This window comes from Muscardinus avellanarius (genome assembly GCF_963383645.1).
Source record: "Muscardinus avellanarius genome assembly, chromosome: 12".
NCBI classification, from domain to species: Eukaryota; Metazoa; Chordata; class Mammalia; order Rodentia; family Gliridae; genus Muscardinus; species Muscardinus avellanarius.
Genome location: NC_137798.1, coordinates 85,226,127 through 85,242,255, shown reverse-complemented (window position 1 = coordinate 85,242,255; position 16,129 = coordinate 85,226,127). Strand labels below are relative to the sequence as shown.

General features: G+C 38.7%; 1 protein-coding gene across 2 annotated transcripts in view; it reads left to right on the top strand.

Moving 5' to 3' along the window:
* CEP128 (centrosomal protein 128) overlaps positions 1 to 16,129 on the top strand; it is a gene marked incomplete at both ends in the record, with an annotated part of 425,269 nt that overhangs the window by 13,181 nt on the left and 395,959 nt on the right. The window contains one exon of one of the 2 annotated variants that reach the window (XM_080707841.1): positions 13,935 to 14,096. In XM_080707841.1, the coding sequence (XP_080563967.1) occupies positions 13,935 to 14,096 (162 nt within the window). Of the gene's footprint in view, positions 1 to 13,934; positions 14,097 to 16,129 lie in introns of those variants that run through there. The other variant, XM_080707842.1, reaches the window with a different exon arrangement.

The window sequence follows — 16,129 nt, the reverse complement described above, 5'->3', positions numbered from 1 at the left end:
CTGAACTACACCCTAGCCTTTTTTATTTTAAAATGGGCTAAGCTGCCGAGGGTCTTCCTAAATTGCTAAGGCTAGCTTTGAACCTGCACTCCTCCTTTCTCAGCATCCCAAGTACTGGGATTATAGAAATGCACCACTCTACTCAGCTGACAGTGTGGAATTCTTTAAAAGGCTGTCCATATTCTGTGAAGCTAGAGCATGAAATTCAGACCAAGCCAGGACGACTGCAGTGGCGGGATATGAGCTCTGTGTATTTGGGCCCTTTCTAGTTTCTTTGAGACAATTTTTAGCTGGATCCTATTTCCTTGTCTTATTCATCTGTCAAATTTTTACTGCTCTCTTATGAGGAGTGGAAGGATCCTGAGCTGGTTGCCTTGGGATTTGCCTTATTACTTAGTGCATGTATATGTATATATAAAATATATACATACAAACTTACATATATTACATACATATTTACACACACATACTGTTACTATCTTTCTCCTCGAGGATGTCTTTTTTTTCATCTTTCATTTCTAATGTAATCATTCAGTATATATAAATGAAACCATTTTAAGTATCTCTTTGATTCTGTTCAACTTCATAGAGAACTGACTAATGGACTGGGCAGTTGATTTTCATCTTATATGAATTTACTGAGAGGGTTTGAGGAGGTGAAGTTAAATAAGAGTGCTGATATGAAGATAGGCACAACTGATAAATGTTTGTGTAAGCAAATGTTTGCCATCTTGTTGACTTTTTCACTTGAAGGGTGAGGCAAAGCCCTCAAGTTCTAGCTATGAAATCAGTGAGAAGTACATTCTGAGATTTGAATTTGGTTTATGACTAAGCTTTGGTTTATGACTAAGCTTAGAATACACTTTCTATTTCCCTTCTAAATACCAGCTTCTTTACCTTGAACACCATCTTTGAGGGCAGTTGCCCTGGATCGGGACACTGAGGCACTGGGATCCGTTGAAGCAGTCATCTACTTAACATGCACCAGTCAGTCTTTGTGAAATATCATCCTTGAATGTTGGGTGCTTATCTTTTATGGAACAGCTTGCAAATCCTAATTGTTTTAAACTGACTCGGAGGAAAAGAGATTTGAGAATCAATAAATTACAGCTCTCATACATACAAATGTGTATCATTATAATGAAGACAGTCTGATGGCTCTTTAAGTCAAATAACAAAAGAGGTAGGCTTGGGTTTATAAAGGCTCACCACCAATCCGCTCATTACAAGGCTTAAGTGTGGTTTTATTCTCTGGTCACAGCGTTCGGGTTTGCATACGGGCATTTGTTTTCAATAGATAGATTCTCAGTGGGAGCGAGGGAGTTGATGAGAGTTCATTACTTGTCTTGGTGGCTGTGTGTCTTTTTTATAAGGTTCATTAAGGCAGAAACAACAATATTTATATCTTTAAATATTGATGTGCTGGGAATAGCTAAATAAACTATTCTAAGAAGCGAACCATCTGCTCTCTAGACCCAGAGCTTTTTTTAAGGTTTTACGGACTTCCATCCAAGGTCACCCGTCTTAGTTCTCTCTAGAGGTTTGGGAAATGCACAGGTCTGAAAAGCAGACAACAGAAAGATTGTTTTTTTTCTCGTCAATGAGAATTTTGTTTTACAGGTAGGCAGTAGTAGACTGCAGAACAATCATTGATCTTTTAATAGGACACACCTTTCTTACCTTAAACTAGATTTAGGTAATCGGTTTCTTTACATTGTTCTTCACAAGTACAATCATTCTTTAAATTTAATAATTCCTTTCTGTTATATGTCATGCTGAGATTTCTTAGGATAATGAGAATGGATTTCTCATCCATTTTAATTTTTTTCTTTTAAAATTTTAAATATAGTAATGAAAATTTTCCTCAAGCATACATAGATGTTTTTCTGCTTGGTAACTTCTGGGGTTTCAAATTGCAGTATTGATTATATATCACAGATGGACCATCCTTAATTTGTTTTCCACAGTATGAAATGATTACATGAACAATATTATTATGTACTAATATATTTTCACACAGACCTTTGATTTTTTTTAAGTTCATTCTGGCATTTAGAATGTTTATTTAAGTGAGCCGGGCGTGGTGGTGCACGCTTGTAATCCCTGCGCTTGGGAGGCAGAGACAGGAGGATCGCGCAGGTTTGAAGCCAGCCATGCAGGTTTGAAGCCAGCTGCGCTGGCTTAAGAGACCCTGTTTCCAAAAATAAAACAGTATAAAATAGGTCTAGGAGTATAGCCCGGAGGTAGAAGGGCTTCCAGGAACCTCAGTACCACCACACACACACACACACACACACACACACACACACACACACACACAAAAGAATGTTTCTTTAAGTGAGTCATTATTTTTTTTTTGTGGGTCCAAACCACACCCCCTGCCCTATTTTTATTCTTTATTTTGAAACAGGGTCTCAGTGCGTTGCAAAGGGCCTAAGTAGCTGAGGCCCTGAACCATGATCCTCCAGATTCAGCCTCCCGAATGCTGGGATTACAAGCGTGCGCCTCCACGCCCAGCTAGTGAGTCAGTTTTTAATCTAATAACTGTCCTTTAGCAAAAGTACAAAGAGAATAATATGCAACTTGAAAAAATCTCTTCAGCCAACCAAGGTCCCTCAGTATGAAACAGTAGAGACTGCCATTGTAATCCCATTTCATTTTTTTTTTTTTTTATTGGTGCACTGTATTCATACATCATAGTGGGATACATACTTTTGTAGACATACATACACACTTTGCCCAGTCAGCCCCCACCCGATCCCCACCCCATTCTCTCCCTATCCCTCCCTCCCATGCTTGGCTTAGTGGTTGACATCTAGTATTATGGCAATTTATCCAAAATTAAAAATGATAATCTCACATAACAGTTTCATTTGTCTGATACCAAGCTTTTGATGACTTAAAGATAACATTTCAATATTTCTTTTTGCTTTCTTTCTTACCAGAGAATATTTTTTCTATTTTTTAGGTGAAACTATCATATATTTATATATTTATTTTTCAGAAAAAAATCTATCCTAATATGGAATATGGACTCTAGGTACCCAAAACGATCTTGAAAAAGAACAAAGCTAGAAGATATATATTTTCTGATTTCAAACCATATAAAGCTACAATAATTGAAACAGTGTAGTACTATTCTAAAGGCAGATATATAAACCATTGGAGTTAAATAAAAGCCTAGAGCTAAATTCTTCCCTATATTGCCAAGTTATTTTTGACAAGGTTTCCACGAACATTTGGTGGTAGAACTAATAATCTTTTAACTAAATATTGTTGAAAAATAATAATTACATGGAAAAAATAAAATTGGACCCTTACCTAATCCCATATACAAATATTAACTCAGAATAGATAAAAGACCTAAATATAAATCTTAAGACTATAAACTTTTAGGAGAAAATCTGGGTCATAAAACCTCACAACATTGAAATTGGCAGTGATTTCTTGGTTATGATATCAATGACACAGGCAACAGAAGAGTATACAAACTCCCTAAAAAATAAAAAAAAATTGTATATTCAAAGACAATGTAAACAGAGTTAACAGTTACTAATAGAATGGGATAAAATATTTCCAAATGCTATATCTGAAAGTATATTAATATTCCAACCAGAAATCCTAAAAATTAACAAAAATAAGGCAAACAATACCCTTTAGAGATAGGTAAAAGACTAACATAAATAATGAATCTCCACAGATAACCAATCTTAGTTGTCTGTTGGATGGAAAATCTTGTTTCTCTAGTTCTGGTGTGTGTTACCTATTTCTTCTTTGTAGTTAATCTTTTTGAGTATTTTCTCTAGCGCTGGTTTTGAAGACATAAATTCCTTCAGTTTCTGTTTGTCACGGAAGCTTCTTATTTCTCCATCTAATTTGATAGAAAGTTTTGCTGGGTAGGAAATTTTTGGCTGGAAGTTGTTTTCTTTCAGAATTGGGAATATGTTACTCCAAGCCCTTCTTGCTCTCATGACTTGGTTTGGGAAGTCTGGAGTGATTCTAATTGGTTTGCCTCTGAATGTCACTTGGCCCTTTGTTTTTGTTGCCTTTAAGATTCTCTGCTTGGCTTCCACATTGGTCATTTTGACAATTATGTGGCGTGGGGATCCTCTTCTCCGATCCTGTCTAAAGGGAGTTCTATAAATTTCCTGGACCTGTGTATCAACCTCTTGCTCTATGTTTGGAAAATTTTCTGCTATTACTTCCTTGAAGAGATTGTTGATCCCTTTGGTTTCACTTTCTTTTCCCTCCTTTATTCCAATGATTCTTAGGTTAGCTCTCTTAAAATGGGCCCGTATTTCTTCAATATCAGATTCCTGCTGTCGGATATTTTTTTCTAGATTAGAAACTATGCGTTCATTTTTGGATTGCTCATCTTCTAAGAGTGAGATTCTGTTCTCCATGTGTTCTAATCGGTTGTTTGTGCTTTGAATTGAGGTCTTTACTTCATTAATTGCATCCTTTATCTCTTTTTGGCTCTCTCTGAGTTCTTTTCGAAGCACCTCTATTATTTCTACAGTTATTTTCCTGATTTGATCTTCTAGAAATCTCTGATTTTCTGTTTTATCGGGTTCTGATGTTGTGGGGTTGTGGGCATTCATTGCTCCAGTATTATTCCTCTTTCCCATGATTTCGGATGTTTGTGCCTTCTCTGGGTTCTTCCCTTGGGTCACTATGACTTCACTTAAGGTGCTCTGGATCTTGAGTCAGTAGTATCTCAGACCCCACTACTCCTTTACTGGGTTGTATCACAGAGTCTCCGACCCAGAGAGTCGATAGAGGCTGCTTTAGACTGTGGGGGGTGCCAGGTTGCACGTTCTCCTATGTTGTGATATCTCTGCCACTGCCCCTCCCCCACTGGGTCAAGTCCCAGGGAGTACAGTACTGGGATTTCTCTTCTGTGGCCCGCAATTTGACTCACTGTTCTTGAGTGCGCAGATGTAGCTGTACTGGCCTCGCTGAATTCGCTGCTGCTGCCGCCGGTGGCAATATGGCGCCGCTGCTATGCCCTCGGCTGTGGGGCTGAAGTTTTTCTTCTTGGTTTTGATTTCCACTCTGAATCCCTGCAGCGTGTGCTGAGCTCGGCCACTGGGAGCTTTAGATGCCCTCTGCGCCGAAAGGTCCCGCCTGGCTGTTCCGGAGCGGCTTACCTCTGCTTGCTGTAGCTGTCCCGTGAATTCGCTGGTGCCGCTGGCAGTATGGCGCTGCTGCCGCGTCTGCTGCATATTCGGGCGTGAGGCCAGTGTATCTCCTCTGTGGCTCTGTTCTCAGTCCGCTTTCTCTCTGGAGCCTGGTGATTTTTTTGTTTCTCTGGTGATGGTGTTTTCTGGCTATGAAAGGCGCTGATTTTTTGGTAATGGAGATTTGTTGTTAGCGGAGCTCTTAAGCCCCGCTTTTCTCGGTCGCCATCTTCCCGGAACTGTAATCCCATTTCATCAGCTCATCAGTTGGTGAGAATCAGTGATATGACCCTACTGAATAGGTGTCAGGGGAGTAGGAAGTGAGGTCAAGTTGCCAGGGAGGAAAAGGAAGCAGACACCTAGGAAAGGGAGTTCTGAATATAGAACTTTAATTTAAACTCAGTTTCCAGGTGGCCGGTTAACCTGTCATCTCTCTCTGAAAGTTATCTTTATATTTTAATTAATTAATTAATTATTTATTTATTTATTTTGGTGGTACTGGGGATGGAACCCTTCTGCCTCTGGGCTACACTCCCAGACCTATTTTATATTTTTTATTTGGAATCAGGGTCTCTTAAGCCAGTGAGGCTGGCTTCGAACCTGCGTGATCCTCCTGTCTATGTCTCCCAAGTGCGGGGATTACAAACCTGCACCACCACGCCCGGCTGTATTTATTTTTATTTTAAGCATAAATTTTATTTTTTCTTCTAAATCTATGTGGTTCGCGGATAGCCTCAGCTACTTAGTGAGGCCCTCTGCAACTTAGACCCTGTTTCAAAATAAAGAATAAAAAATAGGGCAGGGGGTATAGCTTGGAGGTCGAATGCCCCTGGGTTCCATCCCCAGATGCACCAAAAAAAAAAAAAAAAAAAAGTCAACTGGGCGTGGTGGCACATGCTTGAAATCCCAGAATTTGGGAGGTTGAGACAGGAGGATTGCGGTTCTCAGACAGCCTTAGCTACTTAGTGAGGCCCTTTGCAACTCAGTGAGACCCTGTTTCAAATTAAAGAATAAAAAATAGTGCTGAGGGTGTAGCTCGGAGGTAGAATGCCCCTGGGTTCCATCCCCGGTACTGGAAAAAAAAATTCATTGTTGAAATGTTGAAAATTCATGATACATCAGAATGTTTAAAATATACAAATTGGGTCGGGCGTGGTGGCGGTGGCGCACGCTTGTAATTCCCGCGCTTGGGAGGCAGAGACAGGAGGATCGCGCAGGTTTGAAGCCAGCCGCGCTGGTTTAAGAGACCCTGTTTTCAAATAAAAATATAAAAATGGGTTTGGGAGTGTAGCCCGGAGGTAGAAGGGTTTCCAAGGAACCCCAGTACCACCACCAAAAAAAAAAAAAACAAAACCCCAAAACAACAACAACAACACAAAACACAAAACAAAACAAAAACAAAAACAAACTGAAGCCGGGGTGGTGGCTTAGCTTGTTATCAACGCGCTTGGGAGGCGGAGTCTGGAGGATCGCGTAGGTTCATAGCCAGCCTCACTGAGGCTTAAGAGACCCTGTTTCCAAATAAAAATATAAAAATAGGTTTGGGAGTGTAGCCCAGAGTTAGAAGGGTTCCAGGAACCCCAGTACAAAAAAAAAAAAAAAAAAAAATACAAATTGACTGTAAGCATTGGATGGTTAATATACCTTTGGTTTATTTTTCTCCCCTTTATACCTGTCTTTCTCTGTACCTCTAAATATATACACTGGTAAATTTTAGACATATACAGATAACATGTAATGTTTATTATAAAACTTTTACCTCTTGCTTTGCCATTAAACGTTCTTTAGAACCAGGGTTTTTAATGTCTTGTACTAGTCCAGTGTATGGATGGTTTGTATTTTAGCTATTCTTTGCATTTTGAAATTTATTTTTATTTTTTCTGTAGTACAATTCACAGTAAATAACCTTATGTGTAAATTTCTGTATGTATTTCAGGTACTTTTTTTATTTTGAGATTGAATCCAGGTGCATTCTACCCCCGAGATACACTGCTAGCTCTTTTTATTTTTATTTTGAAATACGATAGGTTGCTGAAGGTTCCAGATGATTTTTAGGGGAAGTTTTAAGAAGTATAATTACTGAATCAAAGGTATAAACCATTGTTGATAGTTGCCTGCTGACAGCTAGAAAAGTTATTAACAAGTCACACATTTTTGCTGGAAGAATATAAGAATGCTCTTTTCCATACAACCTGACAATACATAGATATTATTATCTGAAAGAAAATATAGGCTAGAAAGGCATCTCATTGTTTAATTTACCTTTCTTATATTATTAGGTCAAATAATTTTTCATAGTTATACACATTTTTACAATTTTATTTTGCAGTCCTGGGCATTGAGCCCAGGGGCATTCTACCTCTGAGCTATATCCCCAGCCCTGTTTTTACTTTTTATTCTTTATTTTGAAATAGGGTCTCATGAAGTTGTGGAGGGTCTCACTAATGGCAAAGTAGCTAAAGCTGGCCATGAACCTGTGATCTTGAACCTGTGTCTCAGCCTCACAAGTACTGGGATTACAAGTGTGCGCCATCACACCCAGCTCACACAATTTGTTTTTTAAAATGATCATTTTCAGTATGCTTTTGTCAATGTGGAATGACACTGGGTATAGTTTTACTGAGAAGAACATTTCTTTCTTTCTTTTTTTGTTTGGTGGTATTGGATATGGAACTTAAGGGCATTCTATCCCTGAGGTATACCCCCAGCCCTACTTTATTTTTAATTTTGAGACATGGTCTTGCTAAATTGTTGAGGCTGGTTTTGAACCTGTGTTGCTCCTGTCTCAGCCTGCCACGTACTGGAATACAAGTGTGTGTCCCCATGCCTAGAATGGGAAAACAATTTTCTTTAGTGCACGACAATTTAAAAAATATATTTTTAAATTGTAGAGAATGACATATAAAATCGTGATAAATGAAGATTGTATGATTGATATTGCTTTGACCTTTTGAACTTTCTCCTTTTGACTTAGTTTATATTAAGGGGCCCTCAAGAACTCTTTTCATGGCACTCCATACATTCCACCCTAGGTTCTGATTATGTGGTGTGAGCTTCTTACCAATTTCAGCAGCCATTTCACTCTTATTTGTTTTTTTCTCCCTCCATCAACTTGAGCTCCGGGAGTAGTGGTGGCTGATGACTGATTGGAGTCTCTGGTGGGATTGTAACTCCGCCACCATAGCTGTTTTCTGCATTGTGGTGCTTAAAGTGGGGTGCCCACTCAACTTACTATGCCAATTGCTCTTAGCATGTAAATCATCGGTCATAGTTAAAGAATGTGCCAAGGTTTTACTAACATAGATAATCTATTTTTTATTATAATATTTTAAACAGTTCCTTAATTCAGCATATATGAAACGCATGTAATTAAATTCATGGGTGGTTACTGAAAGTTTCATATGCTTAAAAAGAAAAGCCACATACATTTTTTTTGAATGTATCTCACCTTAAATCTTTGTGTCTCTTCAGGAGTTCCATCAGATGCAGGAGTTTGAATATCTTTTATTGCTCAAAGTGATTGAAATTAGTAGCGGAAGACTGTGTATGACTGAAACCCATGCTGAAAAGTGTGATTCTGGTTATTAAAAGTATGTAATCCTAATTGGGTAAGTCAGAGGATTTTTTTTCTTTTTTACTCTGTATTATGTGACTATTAAACCTCATTTAGTTACTGATACACTCCCTCCAACCCCCAGTACTAAGGATTGAACCAGGGGCGTTCTACCTCTAAGATATACCCCAAGTCCTATTTTTTATTCTTTATCTTGAGACAGGATCTCACTAAATAATGGAGGACCTCACTAAATAGCTGAGACAGTCCTTGAACCTGAGACCCTTCTATCTCAGCCTCCCAAGTACTGGCATTACAAGCTAGTGCCACTATGCCCGGCTTTATTGTTATTCTTAATCCTAAGATTTTATTTAATGCTACTAAGATTTTCTGTTTTAGAGTGAAGTTCACATACTCTCTATTTGTTAATATTTATCAGTTGTTTGTAATATGTGTTCAATAGAAAAAGACTTTCCTGTGCATGTGGAAAAATTATAAAGCATGGGATGAGGGTTATAAGTGAAACCATGCTAATGGGTTTGCCTAGAGAGGTGGGATAGAAAGGGTAGTGGGGGTGGGATGGAAGTGTACTAAGACCTTATGTATCATGCTCTAAACATTTTATTAAAATATTAGAAGCCTACATGTCAGAAAATCATTAATGTTAATTAGCTCCAGGTTATATCTTCTTATGATCTTATTCTCTCTATATTATATCTTTAAACATTTTCCCAAATTATTAGAACTGTAACGATTTCAGTTTTAACTATTTTTAGTTAAGTCGAAACTCAAATTATCTACTCATTGTAGAGTCTGATATACCATTACATGTATCCAATGAAATTATCTGCAGATAACTTATTACAATTTTTGTACTCTTAGAAGCATCTAAGTTGTTGCTAACAATCACTTTGTTCCTTGTTGTCACCAATAACCATTAAGTAAATGCATTGTTTTTTTCAATATTGCCTTTTTTGCCTTGATTTAACAAAATTATGACTTGTTAAAATGAAAATTATTTTATTTTAAAAGCGTGGTGGCACACGCTTTTAATCCTAGCATTTGGGATTGCGCGTGCAGGCGCTCGCTTGCTCTCCCTCCCTCCCTCCCTCCCTCCCTCCCTCCCTCCCTCTCCCTCCCTCCTTCTCCCTCCCTCCCCTGTACTGGAGATTGAACCCAGGCCATTCTACCTCTGAACTACACCCCCAGCCCTATTTTTTTTTCTTTATTTTGAAACAGAGTCTCACTAAGTTGCAGAGGGCCTCACTAAGTAGCTAAGGCTGGCCATGAACCTTCAATCCTCCTGTCTCAGCCTCCCAAGTACTGGAATTACAAACGTGCGCTACTTTGCCTGGTGTTTATTTTCTCTCTTATACAGGAGGTAGAATGAAAAAGCCAAAACCTCTTATTCTGAGGCCAATGGTTTGTTTTGTTTGCAGGACTCATTAAATGCGGGATAAATATGTCACTTAGTTTTTTTTAGTGGTGCCTCGTTAAGATTTTGTATTACACTGGGCGTGGTGGCGCACACTTGTAATCCCAGTGTTTGGGAGGCTGAGACCGGAGGATCGCGGTTCGCGGACAGCCTCAGCTTCTTAGTGAGGCCCTCTGCAACTCAGTGAGACCTGGCTTCAAAATAAAGAATAAAAAATAGGGCAGGGGGTGTAGCTCAGAGGTCAAATGCCCCTGGGTTCCATCCCAGACCCGCCAAAAAAAAAAAAAGATTTCATATTACTACTTGTTTCCTGATTTCCTTGATATTTTTATGCTGACATTAAATGAGAGGGAGTTGAGACTGTAGACACAGGTAGGCCGTGGCTTGCTAAAGTCTTTACATTTTTTATTTTTTTACTAACCAGTAAGATTATTTACTCTTAGTGAATAGCACACGGTAGAGTACAGTGGAATGGACATAGTATTGAAGGTAGCGCAGCCTGGTTGAATCCTGAGTCGGCATCTTGGGTCTGCTACTTATAATCACCAGATGCTCCTCATCTCTGAGCCTCAGCATCCTCTATAAATCAGGTTTTTTTTTTATTTTTTGTTTTTTGCGGGTCTGGGGATGGAGCCTAGGGGCATTTGACCTCTGACCTACATCCCCTGCCCTATTTTTTATCCTTTTTTTTTTTTTTTGGTGGTACTGGGGTTCCTGGAAGCCCTTCTACCTCCGGGCTACACTCTCAGACCTATTATTTTATATTTTTGAAACAGGGCCTCTTACGCCAGCGCGGCTGGCTTCCAACCTGCGCGATCCTCCTGTCTCCGCCTCCCAAGCGCGGGGATTACAAGTGTGCGCCACCACGCCCGGCTTATCCTTTATTTTGAAACAGTGTCTCACCAAGTTGTGGCGGGCCTAAGTAGCTGAGACTTATCGTCCCCTAAGACTCCGACCCGCAGGGGCTTAGAGAACGACACAGACACCTCTTCAGCTGAAATATGAATTCTTCTTTAATGGATCCTTAATTCTTCTTCATAATATCTCTGAATATGTCTTTAATATGTCTGACAATGCGTACAACAAGCACAATATATATCAGCATCATAATCCCTCCCTCTATTCCCTACCAACCCCAAGCTTCCACAGCTAGGGCATGCACATTTCTGACTCTCTCATAGGCAGGCTGGTGGCAGCATGAGGCTTTGCGTCACTGATCATTCTGCAGGCACGTAGCATGGCACACTGCACATGCTCAAGGAGACGTCCATCTTGTGAGTCTCATGACTTGGCTGCAAGCCTAGGTGCCATCTTGAATCCACGCTGGCAACAAGCTGGGTGCCATCTCGGTCCAGCCGAGTGGGCCCCGACAGAGACTGGCCGCAATTCTCCTGTCTCAGCCTCCTGAATGCTGGGGTTACAAGCGTGTGCCACCATGCCCGGCTGTAAATCAGGGGTTAATAGTGTCTACTTGATAAAGTTATGAGAATTAAATTGGACTGTCTATATAAACATCCATATAGTTTCTGGCATAATACTGAGTACTTAGAGAAAATGTTGGTTCTTTCTACTTTCACGAAGGCTAAATGTTGTACTTGAACGTAGAGTCATGTGGCAGAGATTCATGAGTTATACACAGAAGTGCACAGAGGAGAGGCAAGATTGAGAAAAGATGGGAATAGAAGCAAATTGAGAGGCGTGGGCAGAGAAGCACGAGATGTTTTCTAAACCTGTCTTCGGGTGAAGAAGTCCGGTCTCCCAGGTTCTGACGCAGCAAGGACACACTGTAGCTGGGCGCAGTGGTGCACCTGTCATCTCAGGACTTGGGAGGCCGAGACGGGAGCATCACAGGTTTGTGGCCAGCCTCGGCAACTAAGCGAGGCCCTCTACAACTTGGTGAGACCCTGTTTTCAGAGTGAAAAAACAAACAAATAAAAAAATAAGGCTAGGAGTGTAGCTTAGAGGTAGAATTCCCCTGGGTTTAACTCCCAATAAAACGCGCGTACACACACACACACACACACACACACACACACACACACTTGTATTTCATTTTGAATAGCAAGGGTCTCTTTATAAACATAATTATGTGCATATTTAGTTTTGATTTATTATCTTAATTGATTTCATTAATTGTTCTAGAAGCTATATGCATTTTGGCATAGTCCTCTTCTCTTTACATATATGGTTGTGTATTTCTGAGATGCAGTGAGATTTAAGTTCAAATAAGTCCAAAATATTCTGTTATTAAAGAAAAACTTTATCACACTGTACTTAATAAGCCAGAAAAAACGGCTGTGTAGATTTTAGGAATATTACAATAATTAGTGTTAAAGATTGGCTTAACTCTCTACTAATCAGAAAATGAAATTATTGGAATACCCTATAAATTTTTACTTTTGATCAGCTGAGTTTTCTCTCATGCTTCTTTGTTATAAATGTATTTAGTTTCTCCAACTTCTTTTGAAAAAGCTTCTGAAACTACAGGGTTTTTTGCATAAAATAATTTTTTATGCATCAAGTAGATAATTGAGGTAAAGATGAGAGAAAATATGCTTAGAGCATTTTCCATTGATGAAATTATAATGTGGCTGTTTAACTTTCCATTTTGAAGATGTTGAAGATGCCATCTTCTCAAAAATTCCTTATTATAAAAATTGTACCTCTGACAGTTTTTATTTATTTTAAATTAAGGTACATGAGAGCTTTTACTGATTTTCTTATTGTAGGTCATGTTATATGTCTGTAATATTTTTGTGCTTATTTATTTATATTTTTGTGGTACTGGGGTGGAACCCAGGGGCTTTCTACCCCTTGGCTATACTCCCAAACCTATTTTATATTTTATTTGGAAACAGAGTCTCACTAAGTTGCTGAGAGCCTCACTAAATGGCTGAGGCTGGCTTCAAACCTGTGTGATCTTCCTGTCTCATTCTCCCAAGTACTGGGATTACAAGTGTGTCCCACCATGTCTGGCCTGTATTTTTATGTTTAAAGATATATGTTAGCCTTAGCAACTTGGCAAGACCTGGTTCATAATTACAAAAAAAAAAAAAAATTAAAAAGGACTGGGATGTAACTTGGAGGTAGAATGCTCTGGGTTCAATTCCCAGTCCCCCCACCCCACAAAAAAAAGATACATATGTTCTTATGACTTAGTAGAATGGATATCAGACAATTTAGACAATTGCACGTCCTAAATTTAGAGAATATCTTTGTACCATATAGAGTTATTGGTAAGATTAAGTTAGAAAAGTGCTTTTAAAATTTGGAACCACTAGCTGGGTATGGTGGCACATACCTGTAATCTCAGTACTTGGGAGGCAGAGACAGGAGGATCACAGGTTTGAAGCCAGCCTCAGCAATTTAGTGAAGCTCTCAGCAACTTAGAGAGACCTTATTTTTAAACAGAAAAAAATAAAATAGGACTGGGGGTGTAGGTCAGAGGTAGAATGACCCTGGGCTCAATACCTAGCACCAGAGAAACAAATAAAAATTTGGAAGCACCGCATAAATCTAAGGAATTACTATTGGGAGTGAATGGGAGTGGCGAATATGACTGAAATTCTGAGAATTGTCTTAAATCATAGAAAACAAAGGAAAGAGAATTACATGGGGCAAGTGACTTATATTTTCAGGCCATGTGTGTAGAAATTATGCCAAAGGACTAATGTCAACACTTAAATTATCAAAAAATAAATTGTTGTATTAACCCTTTATTTCTTTGCATTGACTGTTTGACTGTCTGACTTGGCTTTATTTTAAGGATTCATGTACACCAATGGCAGAATCATCCAGTGATTCAGAACACTTCCGCTATCGTGACCGATTGAGTCAGCGGGCGGCCAGGTCAACTCTTCGGGCATCTCGAAGTCACCCTACAATAGATGTCACTGAGAAGGTCAACACCATCACAAGCACTTTACAGGTCAGTTTAATAGTGGTCGTGTTGCATAGATCTCACATAGGGTGAGCTGAGGAACAGTTCCATGAGTGTATTCGTTTTCTTAGTACTGTAACAAATTGCCACAAGCCAACGTCTTAAAACAATAAAACTTACTATCTTATTGTTCCATAGATCAGAAGTCTGAGCAACTCTGTTTCCTTACCCTTTTTAGCCCACCTTTCTTGTTCTGTGGTTTTTCCTTCCTCAAAGGCCAGCAAGGATGAGTTGAATCCTTCAGTTCTCCTATGTTATATCACTCCCACTATCGGACTACCTCTCCTGTCTTCCTTTTTCTTTCTTTGTTTTTTAAGTTTCTGGGGATTGAATCCAGGGACTTGCATGCTAGGGATATATTTGAGCTGTATCCAAACCCTTTCCCATTTTTCCTCTTAAAGATATTTTTTTCTGATTTCATCTTCTTCACCCAATAATCCAGGGGAATTTTTACATCTGAGTCTTTAATTATATCTGCAAGGGATTCCTTTTGCCATCCAAGGTACATATACACAGGTTTTGAGAAGAAGGACCATTATATTTGAATAGTATGTTTTTTTTTTTTTTTTTTTTTTGGTGGTACTTGGGATTTTACCTAGGGGTGTTCTTCTTCCAAGCTATACCACCAGCCCTTTTTATTTTGAAACAAGGTCTTGCTAGGTTGCAGAGAGCTGTGTTAAGTTGATAAGGCTGATGTTGACCTTTGGTGCTCCTGTTTCAGCTTCCCAAGTACTGGGATTATAGGTTTGCACTACCACACCAGCTTAAAGCAGTATTTCTAAATCAGATATTATGGGAGTGAAGCCAGAAGAAATTACTGTTGTTTGACTTCCTGTGCATATATGCCTTTAGAGGAGTTTTGTTTACATAGATCTTATGGGCAAGACATATAGAATTATCATTTGATTTATAGGGTGACCTTTTTGTTTGAAAGTTTGAGTAGAGGCAGTATGGATCCTTTTCATGTAATGACTTGGAGAAAAGGATGAGGAAAGGGAAATAGTGTCACGATGGAAAAAAGAAAACTCAGAGAATTTTTTTTTCTACTCATTAATCTCCTTTGCCTTAGCCTGGATAAGTATGGATTTTGGCTTTTATTTGCTTTGGGTTAGTATGTTTAAATGAGAAGAGAGTGATTTCTGGAGGAGAAGTTACAATCTGATTTAAAATAAGAAGCATGTTACTTGTAAACTTATAGAAACTGACATAAAGGAATTTTACGGTATGACTACTGTTACTTGCCTAACATTGAGACACATTAGTAAGTAGATAATGTTGAAAGAAATGTTTTTTTTTATTTTTTGAAAAAATCTCTAGCCAACACTGGGTGTGGTGGCGCACGCTTGTAATCCCCGCTCTTGGGAGGCGGAGACAGGAGGATTGTGTAGGTTCGAAGCCAGCCGCACTGGCTTAAGAGACCTTGTTTCCAAATAAAAATATAAAAATGGGGTCTGTGAGTGTAGCCCAGAGGTAGAAGGGTTTCCAGAACTACCAAAAAAAAAAAAAAAAAAAAAAAAAAGTCTCCAGCCATATCTCCGGTTAAATCTAGAATATTTTACATGGAATCTATTTTTTGTTGTGATTGGAAGTAATTTATTGCTTATAGCCAAAGGCTAAAGGACATTTATTTTTCATTGTATTTTTTTTCATCAAGTTCTGAGGGGAGGCACTAATTGATAGAACATTGATCCTAATGATTTTTATCTTTTCTTCACACCCTACTAGATTTGCTCTTTCATGATTACTTTCCATAAAGAGAATATGAATTAAAGGTGCACGGATAGATAATAGATAATGAGGATTCTTTTTTTTAAGGAACCTTGGATAAGGATTTAAATGATGTGCTTGAGATTTCACACAAGTAAATTGGAGGTTCATTTGCATTTTTCTCATAGTGGTGTTAAGTTTGATTTGATGTTTATGATTGATATACAACTTAACTATGAAACGTACTCTTTACAAACTACTGGTTTAGTTCTTTGACACACTACTAAGATTGATAAAGAAAAATAGTGTTGGAA